Here is a 27439-nt window from a genome sequence, read left to right as displayed (position 1 = left end):
ATACTTTTTCTAGCTTATATAATGCAGATGCAGATGCTATTCTTGCTCTGTACATTCACATAAATGTTTAATTCTTCCTAGTTACGCTTCAACAGTACTCCCAGGAAAGTCGGGCAATAGGGCACCCGCAGGTGAGATATATAGAGAAAAATTTAAGGCAACAAGAAGTTGGAGACACATTATCTATCTATCTATCTATCTATCTATCTATCTATCTATCTATCTATCTATCTATCTATCATCTTTCTACACACACAAACATACACACTACCTACCCATTGGTTTTTTGGGGGTGGAAGTGTTCTTTGTTCACTGGAATGATTTCAATAGGGGTACCTGTCTTTTCCCCTTTTTTTATTTATGCGTTACACTGCTAATATTTTCTCCTTTCCATGTCTCTGCCTTTCCAGAGACCTGCTAAGGCCTTTGGAATCTCTGATTGTATGGCTGATTTCCCAGGGCTGCACCTTTCTCAGGATGATTGTTTTCTGATTCCCTGTAGCCATTTTTTCTCTGTCCCTGCTGCATAGACTTAATCTTAGTCTTGAACCTTGACTCGGGGCAAGGAGCACAACTTGAAAGGGGGAAGGGATGAATATCTCTGTGTTTCAGGATCTAAACCATGTGGTCATTTCAGGCTGTCAGTCCCTATGAGAATGTCATGCCATTTCTTCTATGGACCATCAATTTAAAGAACTCCCAGGCAGCATAAAATGAGCAAGAAATTTATTGTGAATTTGGAATAATAGGACTCTCTGAGGGGAAAACTTTTTCAGCTCTTAGTTTCATCATTTGAAAGCTCTGTGACTTTCTCTCCCATCTTGGTTTTTTGTTTGTTTGTTTGTTTGTTTTTGTTTTTGTTTTTTGGTGTTTGTGTGTGATTTCAGATCATGGCTTTGCTCTGCTGTGAAAACCAAAATACTGTGCACCTTGCAAGTTTGTGATCACCATCTCTCCAGCAGGCAAAAGAATTGCCTGGGGCTTTTTCAGCTTTTTCAGAAAAAAAAGCAAGTATAAGGCTGTTGGTCTGATTCTAACTTTTATTTCATTTCTCCTGGGAGCAACACCACTGAAATTCTTCCCTAGAATATCTCAGGATGCAGGTTTAAATCGTTCACTTTATACCCACAACCAGAGCTTCTAAAGATTTCTTTACACTGTTGCTATTTTGTTGAAGCCAGGGAAAAGGAACCAGTGAGTCAGGCTTTGTGAAGCTTTTGCAGTGAAAATGTGCATCTGAATCCCCACTGGAGTGTTATAATGCAGATTCCCGGGGCTCACGGCAGACCTACTGGACTGGAATTCTGGAGTTGAGCCTAAGAATATTCCTTTTTACAGAGTTCCCAAGGTGACTTTTCCTAGTTTGGGAATTGCTGCTTTAGAATGATATTTAAGATGACCTAAAACATGCAAGTGGACTCAGAGGCATTGATTCCCCCATTTAAAGAAGGGGAAACACAACAGCCCAATGAAAAATGCAGTTCTCCCTAGTTACTTTGTTTCTTCATACTAGGGATTACCAAACGTCTTCCATAAAGGACCAGATAAATAGTCAATACTTTAAGTTGCAACTGAACTCTGCAGTTCTGGCTGATAGCAGCCTACACATTAATACATGGGGAATGGCTGTGTCCCAACTAGACTTTACTTATGGATACTGAAATTTAAATTTATTGTGGTTTCTGCGTGTAAAAAATATTGCACTTGTTTTATTTTTTTAAATCATTTAAAAATGAGAAAAACAAAACAAAAACAAGAAAACCTTGGCATCAGGTCAAATTTGGCTATGGGCCATAATTTTCCAACTTCCTCTTTGTACCTCTATTGCTTCCAACTTAAATTTGGCAAGGAATAAACCAGAGTCTCAGGAACTGTTTAATTTTTTAAATAACAGTTTTGTTTATCAATAAAATTATATAACCCAACAATAAAAAGACTTTTGTTCAGGAAAGTTTTGTGTGTCAAACCTCCAAGCTTGCATTTTACAAGTGGTTCACCAGAAGTAGAGCTGGTTATTCAGAGCAGGTAAAAACTCTTGCTGGCAGTTGTGGCAGAAAGAGAAAGAGGCTAAAATGAAAATCAGATTTAATGAGTGTCTAATGTGGGCACTGTTCATCATATTCAAAAGTAGGGAAATAGAACATCCATAAGTAATGAATATCAATAGTACAAGCAAATGTAAGTCATTATTGATGGATTATTATCAATATAATGGTTTCCTAAATAGTTGCATCTCTTTTACTTTTCAATATTATCTTATTATGCTTTGTTGTATACCCCCAGCTTGGTGCTGGACATGTAACAGTTGTCAAAATAAATTATCTACTTTGCTTTCTATTCTCAGCAGCAGGTAGTCATCAAGTAGAGATTAATAACAGGACAGCCATCATGCTTATATTTGTAGACAGTCTCTCTCTCTCTCTCTCTCTCTCTCTCTCTCTCTCTCTCTCTCTCCCCCCCTCCACCCCCCGCTGCCCATCACAAAGTAGAAGCATCCAGTTTTATGAAGAACTCAAGGATATCAAACAATTTCCTGATGATATATTTGGCTTTTCAATATGGTTATCAATTCTGGACAATTGGCAGTTGATTTATGCAACAGCCACAGCCACAATCTATACCATCCCTTGACTTTATTTGATTTTAGTTTTCCCTTGAACATAATTACATTGATTTACCCTTTGGAAACTATTTCAGTGGTTTTCAAACTATCTGCCAAGGAACATTTGTGTTCCAGAAACTGACCTTAGTGGTTCCGATGCTAAAATAAAATATTGTCATTCTTTTCATTATCTGTTAGAAAATAAACATTACTAACTAGAATTTTATTGATTGAAGCTTATCCCATAAAAAGTTCTTAAATTTCTTAGTATCTAAAACTGTTTTCCCTGAATTAAAATATAACAGTCCAATACAGGATAATCACAAGATCATCATGTAATCAAATATTTGCCTCTTATATTTAGATTTATTGTTAGGCAAAGAGCATTATCATTTTCAGGTGCTCTGCTACCTGAACGATGTTGAGAACCTATGTCTTGGGTTGTAATTTGAAAATGTTATTAGTGTCTTTTCCAGAAAATAGAGTTTAAGTCTATATGATTTTGATTAAATTTAATGAAATTATTTTTAAACTTTCTTTACCCTAACTTCATTTTAAATATATGTGTCTCTAGTGAAAAATATATTTTCGCTACTTTAAGAAATAAGTCCACATTTCTGCTAGCCCAAATTCAGCCACTTACCTTTCTACAAACATAGTTTCTTCTAAATACCTCTTATCTTTCATTCGCTTTAAGAATTCTTATTAATGGAGAAAGGAATACATTTCTCAATGGCTAAGGCTTTGATCGGCAAAGGGGTGGTCAAGCATCTGATTGCTTTGGCATTACATCACTTTTTTTTATTAATATCATCCAACCAAGCCTAGGTTTAATTAGCCCCACAACAGCCCATGCAGTTTGTATGTAGCCAGCATCCTCCTTTCCCATGCCAATGCCAATAGCTCTTGTCCATGATAGCACTTGACATCTCTCTAGGTAGATTCTCAATTATAAGAGTTAAACATAATTGCACAACTTTTTAATTATTCCTGAGAAGAGGATGCCTTGATAACATGCCCAAGCCTAAACCTAGAGCTCTTAAACCACCTAAAACTATAGCAGGGCTGGGAATATTGGTTTTTAAAAAATCATGTTTTGGACCCTCTGATCTTTTAAAGAAGACTAAAGGTTATCATTATAATGTCAGGAATGACCACTCCAGACTTTTGTGACTGACACTTTTGTATACCCTTTGCAATCATATGCTTATCTATTCACTTATTCTCGGATATGTAGAATGATAGGTGACCGCTTTTTATCATGGTTATTTTATGTCATATCCAAATGAAGTATTTTTGTGACTAGGCTTAGTCTCAACCAACCAAAACAAACCCCTGCCTTCCCTGTTTGCCAACAAGGCTGATTGCCTTGCTAGAGCTACCTGAGTCTACTCCGGGCTGTTACAGTTCTGGTAGCATTTTATTCCTGCTTGTATTCCTCCCTTTGGTCTGGTTTCCTTGATTTCTTCCCATGATTTCCCTGTGCCCCACTCTATTACCTTCTTGTTTGCTGCGGGACCTCCCCTTCACACATCTTCCTATGGTCTCCTCTGACCCTGAACACTGCAGATCAGGCAGTGTTGCATGGAAACCACTGTTAAGTTTGCCTTCAGATGATATCATCTGTCCAAATGGGGTGATCTGAGTGGCTTAATTCTTTTACCTTAAAATTTCAAGGGTTTTTTTAAACCAGGACCTGAAAATGCATCAGCCTATGTTATGTTGAGATATTGATACAATCAGAGTTAGCTTTCTGGAAACCAACAATATTTTAGAATAGTACACAAGGAAGGAACAGCTGAGGATATTTAAAAATCTAATAATTTATTGAAGATATTCCAAGACCTCTTGTTCAAAACTTACCCAATTATCTTCTGAAAAACTAGATATTACTGTTCTCATCGAGATATGGATCAACAAGTTTAAATGCCTAGCATGACCTCAGATGGACCCAAAGACTTTTAGTGTGTTTCATACCTATTCCAAGGCAGACTTATTTATATATATCACAGGCCATGACCTTTTTCATCTATATCTACAACTAATTTTACATCAAAACTTAGATATTAGTGAGAATGATTTTCTGTCTCAGTGTTTACTACCTACTTCTCAGTGACCTCAAACATTTAGACACACTAAGCCAGAGTTTTGTAAAATGTGCTTTCTGAACTTGTGACCTCCTCTTCTATTCTAGTCCTTTCAGTTCCCCAGAACCTATTCCCACAGGTAACTATCCTGATTGCAGGCTGACAAGTCCTTAGGTGTTCATTGAGAATTGAGACATTAGCTTATAAAAGGTATAACCACTTGCATTAATATTTGCATTGCAAAAGAAGTCTTAATGGGGAAATAATTAAGCTTTAAAGTTTGATATCTTTGAGGCAATTTATCCTGCCTGAAAACCTGTCAAATCTCACCACAGAGGCAGCCTCTGCTTGGCATCACCTTATCTGCCTGCACCTCATGTTGGCCACATGTACTTTCAATGTAACTCTGCAACCAGACTACTGAAGTGTAGAGTCGGATGTTTGGAATCCTATGTAACATGATCCCCCCATATTAAATCTTTCATCTGTTTCAAATTAATTTACTTGTAAATGATCTTCCAATATTTGAGAAGGTCAGAAGCCCTTCTCCAAGCTTACAGACAGCTTATCCATTGACCCACGGTGCTTCTGTAACAAAATTCATGCATAGTGGAGGTAGGCATGGCAATTTGTATTTCCTTGTTCAACTTTGCACGTAAATGATCTATTCTTGGTGATTTTTACAATCTGGAGATCTAACAACAATGCCAGGTAAAGCACAGTGAGCTGTGGGAAGAGGAAAGTAAAGGATAGCAGATAGTTGGGACTTGGGATCCAGGCTTTGTGTAGAGGTCTAGGCAGACCAGCAGGCAGTCGGCATTGGCTTTTGTCAGGAACCAACTGTCTAGAATGGGTAGGCAAGATGGAGATCAGTCCCAGGAATAGAGCTAAGATTTTTTAAAATATGGTATAATGGTTTAAAACTCTAGAGTCAGACCTATACCTTGGCTTTGTCATTTATCTGTATGATATTGAGAAAGTTCCTTAACTTGGCTACACTTAAGTAGCTTCATTTGTAAAAAGAAAGGAATACATCTATACAGCATATGAAAGCAGTCTGTGACACAAAGTGATATCAACAAATGGAGGCTGAATTGTTAGCTCAGGAATGGGAATCGAGTATGGAGTTCACTGCAGAATGTTGATTCTTATCATGATAATTTAACTTTTCTTCTAATTCTTCCATGACCTAAAAACAGGATTGATCCCCTATCCCAAGCCAATGTTATATCTATCAGCCAGGGTTAATTGAAGTCTTTTGAGAGAAGAAAAGGGATGTGCCTCTGAATCTAAGACTATTTAAGATCAGATGGATGGTTCCCAAATGTAGGTATGCCCAAGCATCACCTGGGACTTTCTAAACTCCTGGGACTCACCCCCAGAGGTTCTGACTCAGTAATTTTATGAAAAGGCTCAGTGATCTGCACATGTAATAAGCTCCTAAAGACATCCTTATATAGGTGACACTTTGAGAAACACTGGAATAGATGCTGACAGGAACCTGAGATAAGCTGATCACCATATCTGAGCACAATATTTGCATACTTTTTCTAAAGTGAAAACAAAGAGGGAAATTAATTCACATAGTTGTTGTTTTTTATTTGGGAAAATAATAGTATGAATTTAAATATCCATCTGAGGAGACTTTATTTTCTGCAAATATCTGAGGCATAGAATTTATTTATGAAGGATATTGAGTAATGTAGTTTGAAGTTTATGAAATACATGAGAAGCCCAGTGCACAAAAATTTGTGCACTCGGGGGGGGGGGGGCTCAGCCTGGCCTGTGCCCTCTCGCAGTCTGGGACCCCTCGGGGGATGACCACCTGCTGGCTTAGACCCGCACCATGGGGGATGGGGCCTAAGCTGGCAGTCAGACATCCCTCTGGCAGCCCGGGAGCCCTTGGGGGATGTCCACTTGCCAGCGGGGAGCAGGCCTAAGCTGCAGTCAGACATCCTTAGCACTGCTGAGAAGGCGGGAGAGGCTCCCACTACCACCGCTGTACTGGAAGGCGTCAGCCTGGCTTGTGGCTGAGCAGAGCTCCCCATGTGGGAGCGCACTGACCACCAGGGGGCAGCTCCTGCATTGAGCGTCTGCCCCCTGGTGGTCAGTGTGTGTCATAGTGACCAGTGATTCCCAGTCATTCTGCTGTTAGGATCAATTTTCATATTACTCTTTTATTATATAGAAGTGCCTGGCCAGACTGGGTGAGGGACTGATGGCTGTTTGCAGGCTGGCCACAGCCCCTTCAGGGTGGGGGTCCCTGCTGGGGTGCCTGGTCAGCCTGGGTGAAGGGCTGATGGCTGTTTGCAGGCTGGCCACAGCCCCTTCAAGATGGGGGGGTCCTCCTTGGGGTGCCTGGCCAGCCTGGTGAGTAGCTGATGTCAGTTTGCTGGCTGGCCACAGCCCCTTCAGTGTGGGGGTCCCCACTCAGGTGCCTGGCCATCCTGGGTGAGGGGCTGAGGGTCGTTTGCAGGCTGGCCACAGCCCCTTCAGGGTGGGGGGTCCTGCTGGGGTGCCTGGCCAATCTGGGTGAGGGGCTGATGGCTGTTTGAAGGCTGGCCACAGCCCCCAACCACCAAAGGTCCCAGTGGAGGCTGGCTGGAAGCAGGTATCTGGGACTTATTTGTCTTCTATAATTGAAACTTTGTTGCCATGAGCGGAGGCTACAGCCAGCTCTCTGCAGGCGGGAAGCTTGGCTTCCTCCATTGCCCAGGCAACCAAGCCTCCTGCTTGCTCCAGCTCCGTGGCTGCCGGCTGCCATCTTGGGTGGGTTAATTTGCATATAGTCACTCTGATTGGCTGGTGGGCATGGCTTGGGGCATTGCAAAGGTACGGTCAATTAGCATCTTTGTCTTTTATTAGTGTGGATAGAAAATTACTAGTGTAGATAAGTGTTCAAAGGGGTAATTTTTGTAGTCTTTATACAAAAGCCTGTGGTCTCACTTCAGCAAAGCCATTTCTAAGACATACACAAATAATTATGGTCCAAGTGGCTTGCTCTAAATATGTGATCCTTGGATGGACTCCAGAGACTCTTAACCCTTTGCAGTCCAATTTTATTTTTGGAATTCAAACAGCCTGGTCCAAATTAATTGACGAGATTGAATGTTGAACTGGTTTGCGGTGTCGACCTCAGCCTCGATGTTGGACCTGCTCCTAGCGCCTGGTCTGTCGAGTCAGCCTCCACGTTGGACTGAAAAGGGTTAAATAAACGGATAGTAGCATACTGAGTAGATATGCTGTCTTAATCAGTTTGGGTTGCTATAACAAAGTCCCATAGACTGGTGACTTAAACAACAAACACTTATTTCTCACAGTTCTGGAAACTGAGAAGTGTGAGGTAAAGGCACCAGCAGATTCCGTGTATGGTGAGAGCCTGCTTCCTGGTTCATAGATGGCCATGTTTCCCCTATGTCCCACCTGGCAAAAGGGCTGAGAGAGGGCTCTCTGGGGTCTCTTAAATATATTTTTATTGATTTTTAGAGAGAGAGGAAGGGAGAGAGAGAGAGAGAGAGAGAGAGAGAGAGAGAGAGAGAACCATCCATCAGCTGCCTCCTGCATGCCCCCTACTGAGGATGGAGGCTGCAACCCAACCATGTGCCCTGACTCAGAATCGAACCAGCGACTTCTCAGTGCATGGGTCTATACTGAACCAACTGAGCCACACCAGCAAGGGCTCTGGGGTTTCTTTTGTAAGGGCACTACTGCCATTCATGAGGGCTCTGCTCTCATGACCTCATCATTTCTCAAAGACCCCATCTTCTATTATTATCACATTGGGGTAGGATTTCAATATATGAATTTGGTGAAACACAAACATTCAGTTCATAACAACATGCCTTATAACTATCAAATGTCTTAAACAAGCACTTGACAATCCTAGGTTGAAATCCATTAGCAATTGAATCCCTGGACAGTTATTCCGTGTGATTGCAGTGAGATCCTTACATGGTAGGTACGGGATGTGATGGGACAGAGTTTGTAGGCAGACTGACCAGCTGCCTAGAACAAGACAAAACAGCTTCAACACAGGCCTGGGAGTTGTCTGATATAAACAGACGATTGAGTACATTGAAGTGCTTGTTTGAGATACAAAGTTCTGTGCTATATAATGTGGGAGAAATACTGAGCCTGGTATTTTTGTATGACAGGTATTAGTTATCACCTGATCTCTCCATATAGACCCTATTACTTGTATACTCTTAGGGAAAAATTTTGTAGTTTTTGCCTGTTAAGCTGTGGGTGGCGTAAGCCACTAGCAAACTTAGAAGTTCCCTGTAAGAAAGGAAGATAAGCTGAGTGTTGAATGGGCTAATGGAGTATAACAGGAAAAACAAACTAAGACAGATGATGAATTCTTTCTTTTTGTAAAATATATTTTATTGATTTTTTTACAGAGAGGAAGGAATAGGGATAGAGAGTTAGAAACATCAATGAGAGAGAAACATTGATCAGCTGCCTCCTGCACACTCCCCACTGGGGATGTGCCCGCAACCAAGGTACATGCTCTTGACTGGAATTGAACCTGGGACCCTTGAGTGCGCAGGACGATGCTCTGTCCGCTGAGCCAAACCTGTTAGGGCAGATGATGAATTCTGTCTATGCACATCTCAGGTCTCCTCCTCTTTCCTGGAGGACTCATAGTTCATATCATTAAAGAAACTCAAGTTGGGATCATTTTTAGAATATGCAGATGCAAAGGGCTATGACAATAGTAGGGCACAGATTTCTGGATAATGGTGTGTATCAAGGCTAGTAGACTATTAATCAGTGATAGAAACTCAGCATGGAGACTTCAGCCTTGGAGGAAGGGAGATACTGACAACTGGATGATGAATCAAGTTCATGATGCAGCCCAATTTTAGCTGCATCTGGGGACCAGAGTGCAATCTGAGTGCCAGTGATAAGAACTGAAGAGCATTCAAGCAAACTAGTGCCAAAGGCTGGAGAGTCGGAACTGAGAAAAGGCAACTGAGTATGCATATAGATACCTCCACCTTCAGGATCAGCACTCTTATGTCCAGACCCCTCTCAACAGGCTCAAGTCTCACTGCTTCAGGGCTGAGTGGGCTGAGCCTGTAGGTCACAATTCTTTAATGGCCACATTTGAACACTACAGGAGGTAGGGTAAAAGAGACAATGCCCACATACAGTCATTAAAACTCCATATTATCCAGCCAATTAGAGAATTTTTATGATTTTATATAATGTCAACTTCCTTGATACTATTCCTTCTGTCATTACGTTTTTGGTGTCTTATTTCTCTATTAATTCTTCTTTCCTTATGCCAGAAATAGAAACATCTCTGAGATTTTCTTATTCATTATGAGAAACCTGCCCTGAGGATACAGCCACAAGGCTGGGTATGTCTTTCCCCTGTACTGAAAGTATTAAATCCAATTTCATTTTTAAAAAACTTCTAATATAAAATATATGATCTGAGTCAAAAATTCAAGTAGTATAGGAAAGCATAAAATGAAGGAAAATTCCCTGACCACACACTTCTGACACTCTGATTCCATAATTCAGAAGCATGACTGTTACTAATATTGTCCAATATATATCAAGTGTGTTAAAAAGCATAGATACGAATATGTGCCTTTATGTGTGTACACAACTTTCAAACACAAAGGAGATTATAGAATATGTGCATTTATTGTATACACACACAAATGCACATATTCTATACATAGTATTCTATATATAGTATTCTATATAATCAATATATATGTTTATGACTAGTTCTCATTACATTACATGAATTAATTTTTAAGTGAGTACATTTTTATAAAAAGTATGACACATAGTTAACACTTGATAAGTGCTAAGTATAACAAAGCTAAATATTTTAAGACAATCATTTTCTTGCTTGGCTTTTTACTTTTTCAACTATATAGCATTCCTGGAAAACAAAGATTAGTTTTGCTTGTCTATAATTTTCAGATGATGAAATTTATACTTTATCCACATTTAACCCCAGTTTCTTAGCAACTCCATTTATACTTTATTTATTCTGTTTTATTTACTTCACAAACTTTATGTTTAGGAGATTGCCCATGTTGCCACTTTTAGCGGCCACCTATTCATTTTCTTTCTTCATGGTGTTCTATTAAATCAATGTGTAACCATTTATTTACCCTGACACAATGTGGGTGTTTCTGATGCTTCTGTGAGCATCACAGCACACATTCTCAGCTTTAGTAGATATTGTCAAACTCTCTCCCAAAATGGTTGGACCAGCCTACTGACTGAAAAATCAACTTTTTAAGGATTTTGGCTATTTTGTCATGTATATTATAAGTACATTTTTCATCTTGTCACTTATGTATTGACTTTGGGGATGATGATTTTCTACTGTGGAAAAATTTTTACTTTTTATATAGTCAAACCAATCTATTTTTTTTAATGCTCCTATGTTTCATGACTTTCTTAGAAAGATATTCCCCTTTGCACTATTATCAAACTGTTTTATTTTCTTTTAGTACTTTTACAGTTTAAATTTTAATTTGAAATCATTTGATCCTTCTAAATTTGTTTTAGTGAATAAAGTAAGGGTTTGATTTTAAAAAGATAGGATAGCCCATTATTTCCACACCATTTTAGCTGGAATAAAAGAAAAAGATGATTCAATAGCTAGCTAATTAGAGAACTGGCATGCAAAACTGTTGTTTTTTTTCTAAATATGACAAGTTAAATAAATGTGGCATGTGGCCTGCCGGCCGCCAGTTTGACATGCTTATAAAAGGACCCTATTCATTAAAAATAAGAAAATATAAAATATATTAGAATAAGCTTACTGCATATTCTCAGGAATTAGGAAAAAAATAAACAATTGATGGATGAATAATGGACACCTAAATGTAATATCTTACTCTTGGATAGAAGGAATCAAGATTGTAAAGCTAGATCTCTCTAAATTAATCTCTAAATCCAATATAAACCTGGTCAAAGGACCAGATATTTGTTTTTGTTTGATTCAGAAGATAATTCTAAAGTTCATCTGGAAAAAAAAAATGGAACCAATCAGAAAAAATGCTGAAAAATAACTATTCATATCCTTAATTTAAAACTATTAAAAAAGCTAATGTAATTAAAATCATAAGAGACTGGTCCAGGAATAAACAGAATCAAGAAACAAACCAAGTTGTAAATAGGATTAGAATTTAAAATCATTGAGGAAATATGATTAATAGTTTTAAATAGAAACTATTAGACAAAGTTCAAGTGTAATTCCCAAGTCCTTTAATCCATTTTGCTCTCACAGGAAAGAAGGCAAGGCCCTCTAGAGCCGTTTAACTGCACTTATCCCTGATGAGAATGCAACTTTTATAAGATATAGGAATAATATCTGTTCCTACTCCCTCTGTTTCTTGTATTTCCTGTTTAAATTATTGGCTGCCACAAATTGATATTTGTCAAATTACTGTTTATAATGGGACTCAGAAGCCATGTTCTACTGTTCAGATCAGTCGATTTAAATGTATATTTTAAGTATTAGGTCTTTTTACATTAAAAAATTATATATTGAATTATTAATCTTATTTGACATTTGGAGATACCTCAACTCTATGCCCCTAATTGGCTAATTTATTCTTCTTGTCTATAATTTCTTCAGTCTATAAAGACCTCAGAAAATAAATGAATAGTTAAGAAAATAAAAAGTAAAAAAAAAAAAAAAGTAGCTTTATTCTTCATTTATATTCAGTTGTTTAAAAGGAATCTCCACTTGAATGTCCTTGAAGCATTCAAAGTCAACAGATATAAAAACTCATTTTATTACCTCCAGCACCACCCCCATAAAAATACCATCCAGCCCACAAATCAGTCAAACCAAGAACTTCGGGGTACCCCTTTCCCTCACTTGCCACTTTAATTCGAGAGGATTTGTGAAAGAAGTCCCCCTCCCCCAATCAGGCTAAGACAGTTTTGTGGGCTTCCTTCATTTTAAACTAAACCTCTGTGGTGGCCCTTTCCCCCTGCCTTTGTTTTTATTTAAAAAGAAATAGAGGAAACATCCTCATGGGGTGCTTTTTAAATGAAGTGACTTGTCAAGGCAGAGACTGTGGCAGTAATCTGAAAGGCAGTAAATTTAGCGACCCTCACTTGTACTGACAGCCTGTCATGCTCTTGAAACATAAATAGCAGTGGAGACAAATCGCTGCTGTTTTCCTATTAAGCTTTGGCCCACTGGCCTTGCAGCCTTCCAGGGGCGTGTAGCCCAGCCCGGGAGAGGACTGACTTCTAGAGCAGACATGAGCTCCTTTTGGTCTCTCCCACTCCCCCCGGATGTGTACTCCCAACACTGCAGCTGGGACCTTCACTCCCACTGACATCCGTCTGCTTCACAGAAAGCTCAGAACACCCAGGGCCAGGATGGAGGGGTGCTGGTATACAGAGGGCCGCCATCCAAACTGAGAGTTGATGGTGGTGATTGATTCATTCATTTGGGTCTAAGAACAAGAAGCAAGTTGTTGGACTCCTTCCTATTACTATATGTGTTGATCCCTGAGCAACAGAAGGCTGCCCACCTTCTGTTAAATGGGAACATTCTAAGACTATCACTTTAGCTCATGCTCAAACCATTTCCTTTTCTGGCTTCCCCTCCGCCCCCCACCTTACTCCCACTTTTCTCTTCATTACTTATTTATTGACTTTAAGCGAGAACAGTTTTCTAAATTGGATTGAATAGCTCCTTCAGCAGTGAGTCTAGCGAAGAAGTGAGGCTGGGATTTGGGGGTGAGTCCAATTAAGGTCACTGCAGCATCTGAGCCTGGAAGGAAAGGGCTAAGGGCAAGATGGGGTTATCACCTGCTTTGTTTTAATTACCTTTAAAGGCTACTGTGGCAGCCACAAAACTGTACCAGCCAATCCTTCCACGGTGCAAATCGCCCTGCTGAGCTTAACACATTCGCTTACAAAATGTGAATTGATTTATATGACTTTTGAAAACAGCAACTGCTGGTCTCATACCCCTTGATATTTAATCCTTAGCCAAAGCAGAATGGCTAATGACAGGTAGTGGAATACCCCTATGGTTCTGACAACAATGGTGAAAGATCCTGGTTGTTGCTCTCTCAGACTAGTGATTCTTTGTTCTGCCCTACCCCCTTCTTAGGAAACAGTCTAGAAAATAATCAACAGCTGCAGGAGTTTTCACTTCTATTGTATTGCAAAGGAGTCTTCTAGGTATTTCTTTTTACAGTTTTAACTCTTGGCCTCTTCTTCCCCACACCCCTGAAGTAATAAAAATGAAGAGAGACAGTGAGCCCTTGCCCTGTGACATCATGCTACATCACACAAATGTTCTGCAGTCCCTACTACCATGTTTGAATGACCATCAGTACATATATTAAACAGTTAATCCATATTTAACCCCAGTTTCTTAGCAACTCCATATTTCTGAGTGCCTATCGAATGTGCTCCCCGGGATGTTCTAAGAAAAACTGATACCAACCACATCAAGAGTCAAGCTCATTATCTCCACTCGAAAATAAACACTCCTTTCTAATTGCCTTAGAAGTACCAACAGCATTCAAACCCAGAAAGACACTAGCTTTAAACCTACACACTGCATTTAGAATAGATTTCTGCATACCCAAGAAAACTCAAGTGTACTACAGGAGACCCCAGGGCGGTGAGGGTCCTAGTGTGGGGCGCACACTCCCTCTGCTTTCACAGACATTGTGCCTCTTTCCCATTGAGCCCAGGCTCTACCTCAGAGTCTCTCTCAGCATCATGCCCTGGGTAGCCACTGTCTGTTGCTCAGGACTGATGAGGACTATTGGACATCCTTGAAGAACCATCTTCACTTTCACAGCAAGTCACAGGATGGCGTATCACAGTACATGTTAGGTCTCAGTGCCAATAAATTCTCACCCAGAGTCTCTGGTGTTGATACAGAAAGGACTTTAAACAAATAGAATTTCCATGGGATTCCCTGCTTATACATGTTGACTCCAGAAAAGGAAGGCAGAAAGGGAGGGAGGAGAGAGGGAAGGATGTTATACAAGATGTCAATTTTACTCAGTACTTTGTGGATGCTGAATGGTTTCACTGTACCATTATTGAGATGCAAAGGTACTGAACACAGCAAATTCAGTCTTCACACCACCTCTCCCACCCTAGAGTATGTCCCGCTGTCCCCTCACTGCTTATCTCTCCTGTGCAGGGAGCTCTATTTCAGGCTGGCATTCCAGCCTGCCACACCCTCTCACAACTAGGCAACTCTGATTCTCTCTCCTGGTGATTTTCAACTTCCTGAAAACTCACTTCTCCCAGGAAGTCTTTCCTAATATAAGTCCACTCTACACTGCTCCTGTAGCTCCTTTGCTGGCTGCTGGCATTTATGTGTATCAATGCTTTATATTGTTGTTTCCCAGGGGTGGCTCTGTAAATAAGTGGGTGGGACTAAACTTTTAAATACCAACTTTTTTTCTTGCTTATTGCTTTATTTGATTTTCTCAATAAAGAAATTAAGTGAAGAGTACAAACTTCAAAGCTGATGGCTGTCTATAACTGAGCTTCTTTGCTTTGGAAATGCCCCAACTGTCCTGTTCTTGACTTCCTGGTATACTCAGAAACAGAAATCGAGCAGATTCTGAGGGCTAAGAGCTCAGCCAACTCTAGTACCTCCTGGCATTCTAATGATGAAAGTCGTCATGCCTCCTTAGGATCATGGGCTTCAAAAGTTCACAGACCTCGTTCAAACCTCGGCTCTCCCTTAGTAACATTATCAACGTGGGCACATTCCTTAAGGGCCTACCTTAAACGGGTTCCTGTGTTTCTTTGTCTTTAAGCAATCTTAACAGTACTGTGAATTAAATAAGGAAATATTCAAGTCACCCATCACAGTGCCTAGACCATGTTTATTTAAGTGGTAACTCATTCAACAGTCATTCTGCAATGTTTATGGAACATACCAGCATCCAACATTGTGCTGCACAATGGGGTACAGTGATGAGCAAAACCAGATGTGGCCCCTACAATGGAGTGATAGCTATTATCAATATAATTGCTCTTCAGAGAACCAAACACAGGGGGTCCTGTTTTCCAGCCTAGCATTTGGAAGGGCAGAACAGTTTCTAAATACTGACACCAAGTAAGTGGTAACGGTTAGGTGTTACTACAATAACAAAATGCCATGGCCCACGACTGGAAAGGATGTGTGGATGGCAGCCTCCAGTGGGTTGCTGAGCTCAAACTCTGTCAGCTTGCTGATTTTTGTATGTGGAAGGAAAAATGCAATAATGAATTGAATCTCTTTGGATGCCAGGAAAATAATGCCAGGGCGTCCTTCATTTGGCCCATGCTTATTCGTAGAGCCAAAGCCATTTGTGGATCTTTCCTGGCACTGTGCTTGCCTCCGGTTTCTGGGTACTAACTCCACCCTTTGGGGCTGCAGAAGGCCTGGGGCCAGTTTTTACACCCTGTTGTGTCCTACTATTTGATCAGGAAGCAGATCTACAGCAGAGTAACCTACCCCTTCTCTTCCACGTAGCTCGCATATCTTAATAGTCAAATGACTCTTTCTTTAGAGAACTTCCTTTTTTCATTTTTGTTCTTCTCTTTCTTAAATTTATCTACATTATGTCACTTCTTTGCCCCCCCCCCCTTCCATTCTCTTCATTCTTTGCTCTTCTCTGTGTCTCCCAATTTCCTATGATTGCTGCTTTTGGCAATTGTGCCTGTCCTCAACACCTGCCTTCTTTCAATCATGAATCAGTTCACTCTTCATGCCCCCCTTGATGGGTGATGAGAGGTAGCAATAAAGAGTGGATTCAGCCTTTGGTCAGAAACATTATCAAACTCTAAAGCAGTGGTTCCCAATGTGGAGCACACATCCCACAGGGGGGCAATTTGATTTTTAAGGGGAGTAATTTGAGAACGATTTATTAACAGTGAATTTTTTGCAGTTTTTATGGTTCTAGGGGACCTCATATACAGCATATAAATATACATTGTGACATATTTATGCATTTCAGTTCTCTATTATACATTTTGAAACTTTATTTGCTATTTTTTGTATCACTTCATATTATTATTAACAATTTCTTAGTGATTTCTTCCTCAGTACTCCAACTGTACTTTTGTTCTTTTATTTTTTCTTTCATGGATGCCATGTTCTTTGGAAGCTTATTAGATCAAGTTAATGGCCCTTTGGATGTTCTCCATGTGAATAGGAGTTCGTTTTTTTTTTTAATAATAAGAACTATAAGTCAAAGGGGGAGGGCATCAGGATTTTAGAGATGCTTAGATGGGGCATGGCCAAAAAAAGGTTGGGAACCACTGCTCTATCTAAAGGATCTCTCAGGTGGGATGTGAAGCTGAGAAACAAAATCTTCAAAGGATTTGGAAAGACATGGCAGGAAATATAAAAACCCATTGCAAGCATTTTTTTTCTAGGTTTATTTTCTTTCTCTCTAGCTTCATTTTTTTGTTTTATTTTGTTTTTAGTATGTTTGTGTAGAATGTAAAGTGCAAAAAAAAATAAGAAGAAGAAGTAGGGAAATAATAAAAACAGGAACAGTTGAGTATGTCCTTAGGGGGGAAAACGTGAAATGTACCGTAAGAACAGAAACTTGTTATAGCATTTGAAGCTAGCACAGGCAACTTCAAATGACATAATTGATTCACAATCTTCTTTTCTTTTTAGAGACAGAAGTTTATAGATTGCTTCTATCCACCCTTTTCACTCCCCTTTCAACCACAGACCCACACAAACACACACATGCACACACATACACAATCTGCAAAACAAGTTCCACTTGTTTGCTTTTCATTAATCTGTATGTGTTTGTGTTTATAACTATTGTGTTTACAGCCACTACTTGTAAATACTCAAATTTAGGTGAGTAAAGGGAATGTCAACCCCATTTCAAACACACACATTTTCCTTTCAGTGAAAAAATGATCTACAGAGATATTATATTTATAAGACTCTTCTCAGAATATTAAAAAAAAGATTCATCAATTTTCTAACATATAACAATCTTTGGGATTCTAGCTTTTCAAAGTCATAAAACACTCAAATTTCACAAGTTTCCTATATTTAATTTGTTGTATCTCAAATAAAAGAAAAGAACAACAAATACCATAATTATTATTGAGGTAGTAAGCTCTTAATTTTTTTTTTTTTAAATAAAGGACTGGTTGTCATGTCCTGGAGAATTTTCAAAAATAGGTCTGCTCTATTTAGTGAGCAAATATTTGGGTGCTAGTGAATTTGTATGTTGTTTCCTAAAAGAGTGGAAGGTTATATGCAAATAAATAGCTGTGTGTGTGTCTGTGTGTGTGTGAATGTGTGTGTGTGTATGTGTGGAGAGAGAGAGGGAAGGGAAGGGAAGGGAAGGGAAGGGAAGGGAAGGGAAGGAAGGGAAGGGAAGGGAAGGGAAGGGAAAGGAAGGGAAAGGGGAAGGGGAAGGGGAAGGGGAAGGGGAAGGGGAAGGGGAAGGGGAAGGGGAAGGGAAGGGGAAGGGGAAGGGGAAGGGAAGGGGAAGAAGAGAAGAGAAGATGGAAGGGGAGAGGAAGAGAAAGGACAGAGAACAGGAGAAAGTGAGAAAGGGAAGTGCCATGGAATTTCATTTTATTGATTTTTTTATAGAGAGAGGATGAGAGCTGGAGAGAACATCGATATGAGATAAAAACATTGATCTACTGCCGCCTGCATGCCCCCCACCAGGAATAGAGCCTACAACCCTGGCATGTGCCCTGACTGGGGATCTAAAAGGCAACCTTTCAGTGCAGGGACAATGCCCAATCAACTGAGCCACACCAGCCAGGGCAAAATGTATTTAGTTGTAAGTAGCTGCTTGCTTACAAACTCCTGCTTGACCTTGGAAATCTAAACAAACCAACATTTTGGCTGTGATCTCTACAAGTTTCACCGAAGCAGAGTCAGTACTCTGACGGCACTGGCTTGGAAGGCAGCACCTGGCATACTCTAATTGTAGTATTCCTGGCTGATTTCCTCTGTGTCACGAAAGCTCAGAAGAGAAAAGTTTCCTCTTGCCATTATCTCTATGACAAAATATTAAAAGAATATGTACAAGTAAACAGTTACTAAAGAGATAAGCATGTTATGCACAGGAGTTTGAAAGGTGCATACACCGAGGGGGACGAGGAGTTAGTGAGCCTGGTAACTGCATCTTGCCAGGAGACACTAAAGCACATTAAGCAAAGGGGGATTTAAACTAAACACTGATCCCAGAATAAATATAACACTCGGCGATGTGAGCAAGCTTGTGGAAATAGGTTGAGATGTTTAAAACAGCAGAATATTGAAATTTGCATTTCAAGTAAACATTTATACAAGGGCAGAAAATGATAGGAACAAGAGAAGAACCCAAGTTGTAGCCACAGGGCTTCATTCCACAGAGAACTGAACCACAGGTTAAGGCCTGAGAGCCTTCTTAAGGCTAAGCGAGTGAAAGGAAATGGTGACAGGACACTTGGGTTAAGAGCAGCTGGTCAGAGTGAACTGAAAAATGCAAAAAAAAAAAAAAAAAAAAGTGTTTCCCGTACAGGCAGACACTTTTGGAGCAAAGGGTGAGGAACAAGAGAATCTGAGTGCATTTTAGAATTTTGTGACTCAAGACTAACACAACACATTCTATGCCTTGAAACAAGCAATTGCAGTTGCTCAGATGAAAGAAATGGTGTTGTTCTGTTTCCACCAGGGGCTCTGTTGTTGTCTCTGCACCTTTTTCTGAAATAATAACTGCACACAGCAGATACATCCTCAGGACATGACCAGAGGTGCCCCACCCAGCCTTGTAGAGCAGAGTACCAAGCACATCCATCCTTCCCAGTAAAAGAGTATTCTTATTAGGATCATTAAAAGGGAGTGAAGGGGGGAGGGAGGGGTAGGGAAGAGATTAACCAAAGAATTTATATGCATATATGCATAACTCATGGACACAGACAATAGTGTGGTGAAGAAGGGTGGGAGGAGTTGGGGGAAAAGAGGGACATCTGTAATACTTTCAACAATAATGATAAGTCAAAAAATAAAAAAAAACTAGCAATGGAGGGGGGGGAAAGGGGAGTGGAATTATACACCAGCTTCTCTTACAGAACTACTTAGCCACTTTTTAATACTTAGCTCTGTTCTCTTAAGCTATAAGATGTCTTGAACCTGACTCTAGTTTTTGTTTGTGTTTCGACATGTATGGAGTAACTAATCCTGTCAAACCTTGGGCTGGTTCATGGGGCTTCACAAGTAAAGCATGGTTCCTGAGCAATTTACAGTGTGGTTCTCTGGCTTTTCAGCAACAGCAAAGCTCCCATTTCCTCTCAAATCACAGTGGATTAATGAGAAATTCTCAAGTGAAATAGGAGAGACAATATGTTGTGGTCAAAGTCCCCTGTGGATGCAAGTAAAAACATCTATCATGAGGTGTTAGGAAGTACCGTATTTTTCTGTGTCTAAGGTGCCCCCACTTTTCCAATACAAAATTAAGAAATCATGCCCTAACTGGTTTGGCTCAGTGGATAGAGCTTCGGCCTACGGCCTGGAGGGTCCAGGTTCGATTCCCATCAAGGGCATGTACCTTGGTTGCGGGCACATCCCCAGTAGAGGGTGTGCAGGAGGCAGCTGATCGATGTTTCTAATTCTCTATTCCTCTCCCTTCCTCTCTGTTAAAAATCAATAAAATATATTTTAAAAAAAGAAATCAATATTTTAAACATTTTGAGTTTTTCTCTTAAGGCCTTCTTCTTTTTGGCATCTTAAGGAGTTGTTCTTCCTGTTTTCTCCACTGTCTGGTCATACACTCAGTGGGAGGAGGTCCAGATTGTCTCTCCGCAGCTCTATTCCCATGCTCTTTTGCATAGCTGATTACATTCAGTTTGAATTTTGCAGAGTAAGACAATCACTTACCAGTATTTATCTCTTTATTTTTTTGACATCTTTATGGGCTCAGAACACTCCAGTCTCTGTTGCATCTGTGCACTCTCCTCTTCCACCTCCACCTCCAATTATGGCATCAGCTGACATCAGTAACAATAAGGCTCATGATTGGAGGAAGCCTGTTTGACAAGGTATGGGCAGCTGTGCAGGGGCATAGCTCCCCCCTCAGCTGACTTCCGTGTATAAGATGCCAGTCAATTTTCAATCTAACAATTTTAGGAAAAAAAATAGCATATTATACACACAAAAAAATGCAGTACAAGAGTTTCAACTAGAGGATGCAAGGGATAAAGGCAGAATGACAAGAAGGAGGGCTCAAAGATGTTATTTAATAGTTTACATTTTCATCAGGCTAGTTTCTCTTTCCTGCATTTGAGTTGCACTTTGAGACTCCTCACTCTACTGAAACAGCTATGTATGTTGTGTGCTTGTGATGGAGGCAGCCAGAGAGTGGATGAGTTATCACGGGAGAAGTAAAAATGATCTTCCTGCTTTATGGGTGGGGCATTTAAGGGAAAACTCCCCCTTTATCCTCAGATAGGAATGGAGAAAATTCTTAGAGATGTGGGTTTGAAAAGCCATCCTGTAAGAATCTGTTTTATTATCTGCTTATCAGGAAGAAATGAAATTATTAATACATTGACGTAGAAGAATCCCAGGTCCAAAACCAAATAAATATTGTTTTATTTTCTCTAGTTCACCATAATGTTTACTCTTATGGTGCTGTCTTCCCAAACTGGTAGGGCCTTAGGTGGTACTGCTGCTAAAATTATATTTTTCTCTCCTGGAACTGGTTTATATCAGACATTCAAAATGCAAGTTTGGGACCTATAAATTACCATTTCTAGGTATTTTATAGGAGTTGGGAAGAATTCAGTGTTGTTAGCCATTTCTAAGATGACCATACTTGTTCTTTTTTTCTTTTACTCACATCTGTACCCACTTTGGAATAAGGTTGATGGGTGTAAGAAAGAAATCCTAAAACATTCTGAAATCGTATTTAACTCTTTTTTATTTCAATACATCATTATCCTCAAAATCAATAATCATGTCTTACTGTCAATTTCCCCTCTGCACTACAGTTTTTAATGAGGTTACAACTTTTTGGCTTCAACAGTCAGAGCTGCCATGGGTCCTCAGAGTATTTATGTTTACTTTTATTTTTATTTTTTACAATATATTGATTTCAGAGAGGAATAGAAAGGGAGATAGAGAAACATCAATGATGAGAGAGAATCATTGATTGGCTGCCTCCTACACACCCTCTACTAGGGACTGATCCTGCAACCCAAGCATGTGACCTGACTCGGAACCTTGACCTTTTAGTCACGCTCAGCCACTGAGCCACACCAACTGGGCATTTATGTTTAGCTAGAAGACTCTTAGTCTCAGCTAGTTGACATGACTCTCAGTCCATAGATACAAAAATCCTGTCCATCTAATCCAATATAGTGGACTATTACCCTTCCAGAGGTTTCTGTTTCCATTTTTACCATATTCCACTTCTGTGACCTATGAAGTCAGGTCTGACTACTTGCTTGAATATGGAGAAAAGAAAAGGGGAAACAAACATAAGGGAAGGGAAAAAAGCCTTTTATAAATAACTAGAGGCCCAATGCATGAAATTTGTTCAAGGGGCTCGGCCCTTGCACCCCAGCTGCCTCACAGCCCCGCGGCCCAACCCCTGCCCACTGGTCAATCTGGAAGGTCCTTTTAGAAGGTCATTCTGCCATCCAGTCTAATTACCATATTAGCACTTTATTATATAGGATATGCAGCTATATACTTATAAATGTATTCTAAAACACTTTTTACTAGAAGTGTGTGCTAGATAATATTTAGGACTTCAGAACCAAATAATCCTATCTAATAAAAGACAAAAAGGGTAATTAACCATACATCCACTACGCTTCCCATTGGCTAATCAGGGCAATATGCAAATTAACTGCCAACAAAGATGGCGGCCGGCAGCCATGCAGGTGAAGCGAACATGAGGCTTGCTTGATCCAGTGATGGAGGAAGCCAAGGTTCCCCGCCTGCCCCGGCCTGGCTCTGAGCCCAAAAGCAACAATGTTTCAATTATAGAAGCTAAACAAACCCCAGATACCTGCTTTCAGCTGGCCACAGCCTCAGAGCTGGGAGTGCCAGTGATGGCAACAGTGTTTCAATTATAGAAGGTAAATAAATCCCAGAATAAAAAAGAAAAAGAAAAAAGGAGAGGCTGGGAGCTTCAGTCACCCGCCAGCCTGAAAACGGCCCTCAACCCCTCACCCAGACTGGCCAGGCACCCCATTGGGGACCCCCACCCTGAAGGGGGTGTGACCAGCTGCAAACAGCCATCAGCCCCTCACCCAGGCTGGCCAGGCACCCAAACAGAACCCCCACCCTGATCCAGGACACCCTTCAGGGCAAACCAGCCAGCCCCCACTGATGCACCAGGCCTCTATCCTATATAGTAAAAGGGTAATATGCAAACTGACCCTCACAGCAGAAAGACTGGGAATGACTGGTCACTATGACACACACTGACCACCAGGGGGCAGACGCTCAATGCAGGAGCTGCCCTCTGGTGGTCAGTGAGCTCCCACATGGGGGAGCTCTTCTCAGCCACAAGCCAGGCTGATGGCTGCCAGTACAGTGGTGGTGGTGGGAGCCTCTCCTGCCTCCTCAGCAGCGCTAAGGATGTCTGACTGCAGCTCAGGTCTGCTCCCTGCTGGCAAGTGGACATCCCCCGAGGGCTGCCGGGCTGCCAGAGGGATGTCTGATTGCCATCTTAGGCCCAATCCCCCGGGGAGCAGGCCTAAGCCAGCAAGTGGTCATCCCCCGAGGGGTCCCAGGCTGCGAGAGGGCACAGGCCAGGCTGAGGGACTCCCCCCCTCCCCGAGTGCTCAAATTTTTGTGCACCGGGCCTCTAGTTTTATATAACCATTGCCTTTTTTTTTATTAATGGGATTACAAAGTTCCCTCAAAGCTAGTAATAGAGACATTGACAGAAGACTTAAGTTTGGAGTGTTCCCAGCAGTTGTGTTATAAACTGATATCAAAGAGGCTGTGTGTTCTATGGGGAGCCTACTTAACAGGCTTAGTTGACATATTTAGACAATAGATTTGTCTCTGTGCTGTCTGGTATGTTGATATGGCCATCAGGGAATTTCCAGAAAAGGGAAACAGCTTGTGGCATTTGAGCAGAGCTATTAATTGGTACCATTTAGTTTAGGATGACCGGAATGGCAGAACTATGTTCTTTAGCACTCGCCCAGCTGCTCTATTGTAACCCAAGCAGCAGTGGGGTTTTGCAACTTGGGGGTGAGTGGGCTTAATTTAGCTAGATTTGAAGTCCATGGTCCTTTCTGGCCAAGCTCTCCCTGCTCAACCTCTTTTCTACTTTACCTTCTCTGTTCCCTTTTCCTTTCCTTCCCCCTCCACCTCTTCATTATTTATCTCCTCACTCCCTTCATGAAGGGAATTAAACAAGCCTGTCAATCCCAACTATTTAAGCCAGTGGTCCTGAAAATGCACCATCAGCAGCACATTCTCATGGATCTGGCCCATGGCCTGGAAGTCTTAGTGACTGATGGAGTTTCACACTGAACAAGGAAGCCATAACTGCAAAATAGGGTTCTGAACGTGACCTTTGTGAACAGAATTCTACATACACTGGGGAGAAGAGTGGCAGTTTCTCAAAAAAAAAAAAGCCATGTTTCCTTCTAACACAACCTTGGTTGAAAGAGCTCATTGCAGTGTGGTGTGATCGATGATGTCAGCCCTTTACAACTTGTGTACACCTCCCCCCAACTCCCACTTTGTTCTAAGCCCTGAACCAATGACTGAGGGATGTGAATATATAATCCAGCTTCTAGCCTCTTGGTCAGGATGACTTGGAAGTGGGACATGTGCTATCCCCAGAGCTCCCCAAGGGATGGAGCCAGCTGGCCTTCTGTGAACTTGGCATTACACCGTAGCTTGGCTTCTTTCTTTCCAGGTCCCATCTTCCCACTTCCCCACCAGTTTTCCTGAGAAGACTTCCTCTTTAATAACTCCCACATGGCTTTTTGTCTTGGAGTCTGTTTCTGTGGAGTTGACCTCAGACAAAGCACATTGTCAGATGATTGAAAAGCCATGTAGATTATTTGCTTCTAAAGAAAAAAAAGGCAATCTGCTGCATATGTTAAACTTTAAAAACCAATCATACAAACTTCTGTTTCTCAGGAAGAGAATTTGAAGGAGAAGAAGAATATCTGGAGATCCTCGGCATCACCAGGGAGCAGTCAGGCAAATATGAGTGCAAAGCAGCCAATGAGGTCTCCTCGGCGGATGTCAAACAAGTCAAGGTCACTGTGAACTGTGAGTATGGCAGCAGGCGCTGTGTGCCCAGGGCCCTCCACCTGACATGAGCTCTAAACACCCCATTAGCAAAAGAACATTGCATTTCAAGCAGATGTTCCTCTGGTCAGGGATGCACATTTATACATTCGACACATCCAAGGACAGGACTTGGCCTTTGAATTTGATAAATCAACTTGACCAACTCTTAATATAACCCATAATACATTTAACAATACACTCTGCCTTTTACTCAGACTATAGAATTAAGAAAACATGAACAGAGAGCGCTAGCATTTCTGGCAATCACTATGCGAGTCTTTCTGGAGACCAAGGTCAGACCACTTTGGAAAAAAGCAACAATTCATATTGGCTTTAAATGGAACTTTTACCTTAATGCATTGTCAGAGGGGATAACCCAAGATCATATTTTATCCTCTGTTATTTAACTAATTGGCCTTGGGAACAAATTCAAGCCACTGTGGTCAGAAACCATGTATCCCTGAGGGCTAGGATACATGATAAGTTAATTTTGGTTACCTATTTGTTGCAAAGTATGAGATTACTTTGGGCATTAGAAAGAAAGATTTCTCAAAGATGCATAGGTAAGTGGGCATATTTTGAACTTCTCAGATGAAAGAATCCTTAGATGTAGTTCAAAAGATTAGGGGAGGGGTGGTTCTATATGACATGTGTCACCTAAAAAAAATGAATAAAGAGAATTTGTTTACCTTTTTCAGTGAGAAGTGATTTTTCACATCATTCAAATTCATTTTCACATCACACAATTGTGACTCGTGACAGAGACGAAGAGGTGTCCCGACAGTTCTTTCCTTCTCTGTATTTAATACACAGAAATATACAAATATTCCCTACATACACAGAAATATACACATATGCACAAATAACACACAGAGGCACACAGACACAAAGACACAGATACAAACAACCCCTATTTGAAAGTATGCTTTAGGCTGATAACTTTTTGTTATCCTAAATCCTCCATGCCTTTACCTGTGTGCCAGTGAGTCTATATAAATTCCTGGGGAGGGTAGATATAATTTATTCCACGTTAGAGTTTCAGACACTGAAGCCCAAAGACATAAAATGGCCTTTCCTAGGTGACATGAGCAGCAGACAGAAGAAAGGGACACAGACCAAGTCTGATTCTAAAGCTCATGCTCTTAGGAAAAAGGGGAGGAGAAGGAGGAGTTTTCAATTCTTATTACTTACAATGTGCAGCACTGGATGGAGGGATTTCCATTTGTCATTTAATATTCACAGTAAACTCATGAGATAAATATTATTGGTTTGACTTTAAAATTTGGAAACGGAGGCATAGATTGCTGAGGAAACTTGCCTAAGGTGAGCCAGCCATGCCAGGCTGCACTGTACCCAGGGGCCTTCCTCCAGCCTTGCAGCCTTCTGCACCGCATGCCTAGAATCCAGTAGCTGCAGCTCCACCAGAGACATTGATGGCACTCATTTCCAAGAAGCAAGGGGCTGCATTTGATGAGGTCTGAAGTGCTTTTATCCCTGAGCTGTCTGCAATTTTTTTTTTAGTAATAGAGTTTTGAAATGTCAGTATTCCTATTCTTTTCCAGCACTGGGTGTGTTTCAAAGACACATTAATGATCGCAATGTCATAAAATGCTTTAGGACCTTTTTTTCCACATGAAAGACACTTTCTCTGGGTGTTTATACAAGTTGTAATTAGGTTAGTTAGCTTCTTTTATGTACACACAGCTATTCCATCATCTTCCACCTCTTCTCTGACTTTTGGAGTTAAGATTTTATTTTCTCTTAATTGACCTTCATCTTAATTAGATTTCTGAAAGTCCAATCATGGAGTACATAGAAAATATTTATGCTTCCATTGTGTGGAACATCAAAGTGGTCTGCATTACAGATGGTTCCCCAGATCAAAGCCAGCCGCCTGGCCCTTTAATTATTGGTGCAATTAGTCTGACATTGGTCCTTTTTGACTGTCCCCAAAGTGTAACTTAGGAGAGAAGAAAATACTGCTAATTTTCAAGAAAAGGCTTTTATGAAAATGTGAGCTTTTGCTAGTGATGAGTGAACCATAGAAGATTATGGACAGAACCTAGAGATTTAAAAAAAAAAATACCTCTTAATGAAAATCTAGTATAATGAGCTTAGTCAGACATACAGTAAATGTTTACTGAATGAGTACGTGGAAACTCACAGGTACAATCTGCCCTCTTAACATTTCTCCAAATTTTGCCAATGATGTTAGTTACAAATCAGGAAGTATATTCAAATATCAGTTTCCTTTGGAATCATCTTTTTACCAACATTTCATAAGCTGTTTTTAAAAAAGAAGAAACCTTACCCTTTGCGACAGCTTGGATAGACCTGGAGATCATTACGCTAAGTGAAATAAGCCAGTCAGAGAAAGACAAATACTATATGATTTCACTCATATGTGGAATCTAATGAACAAATAAATTTTAAAGAAATAGAAACAGATTCATAGATAGAGAACAGACTGACTGC

At 40.6% G+C, this 27439-nt stretch overlaps 1 protein-coding gene across 2 annotated transcripts in view; it reads left to right on the top strand.

Moving 5' to 3' along the window:
- The window catches only part of LOC118676976 (limbic system associated membrane protein), a 649066-nt gene that overhangs the window by 573661 nt on the left and 47966 nt on the right, over window positions 1–27439 (top strand). For both annotated transcript variants that reach the window (XM_036351671.1, XM_036351672.1), the window contains exon 4: window positions 24809–24943. In XM_036351671.1, coding sequence (XP_036207564.1) covers window positions 24809–24943 — 135 coding nt within the window. The remainder of the gene's footprint in view (window positions 1–24808; window positions 24944–27439) is intronic.

The sequence above is a fragment of the Myotis myotis genome, unplaced genomic scaffold (genome assembly GCF_014108235.1).
Source record: "Myotis myotis isolate mMyoMyo1 unplaced genomic scaffold, mMyoMyo1.p scaffold_m19_p_2, whole genome shotgun sequence".
Taxonomy (NCBI): Eukaryota; Metazoa; Chordata; class Mammalia; order Chiroptera; family Vespertilionidae; genus Myotis; species Myotis myotis.
This window is presented reverse-complemented; position numbering and strand designations above follow the sequence as displayed.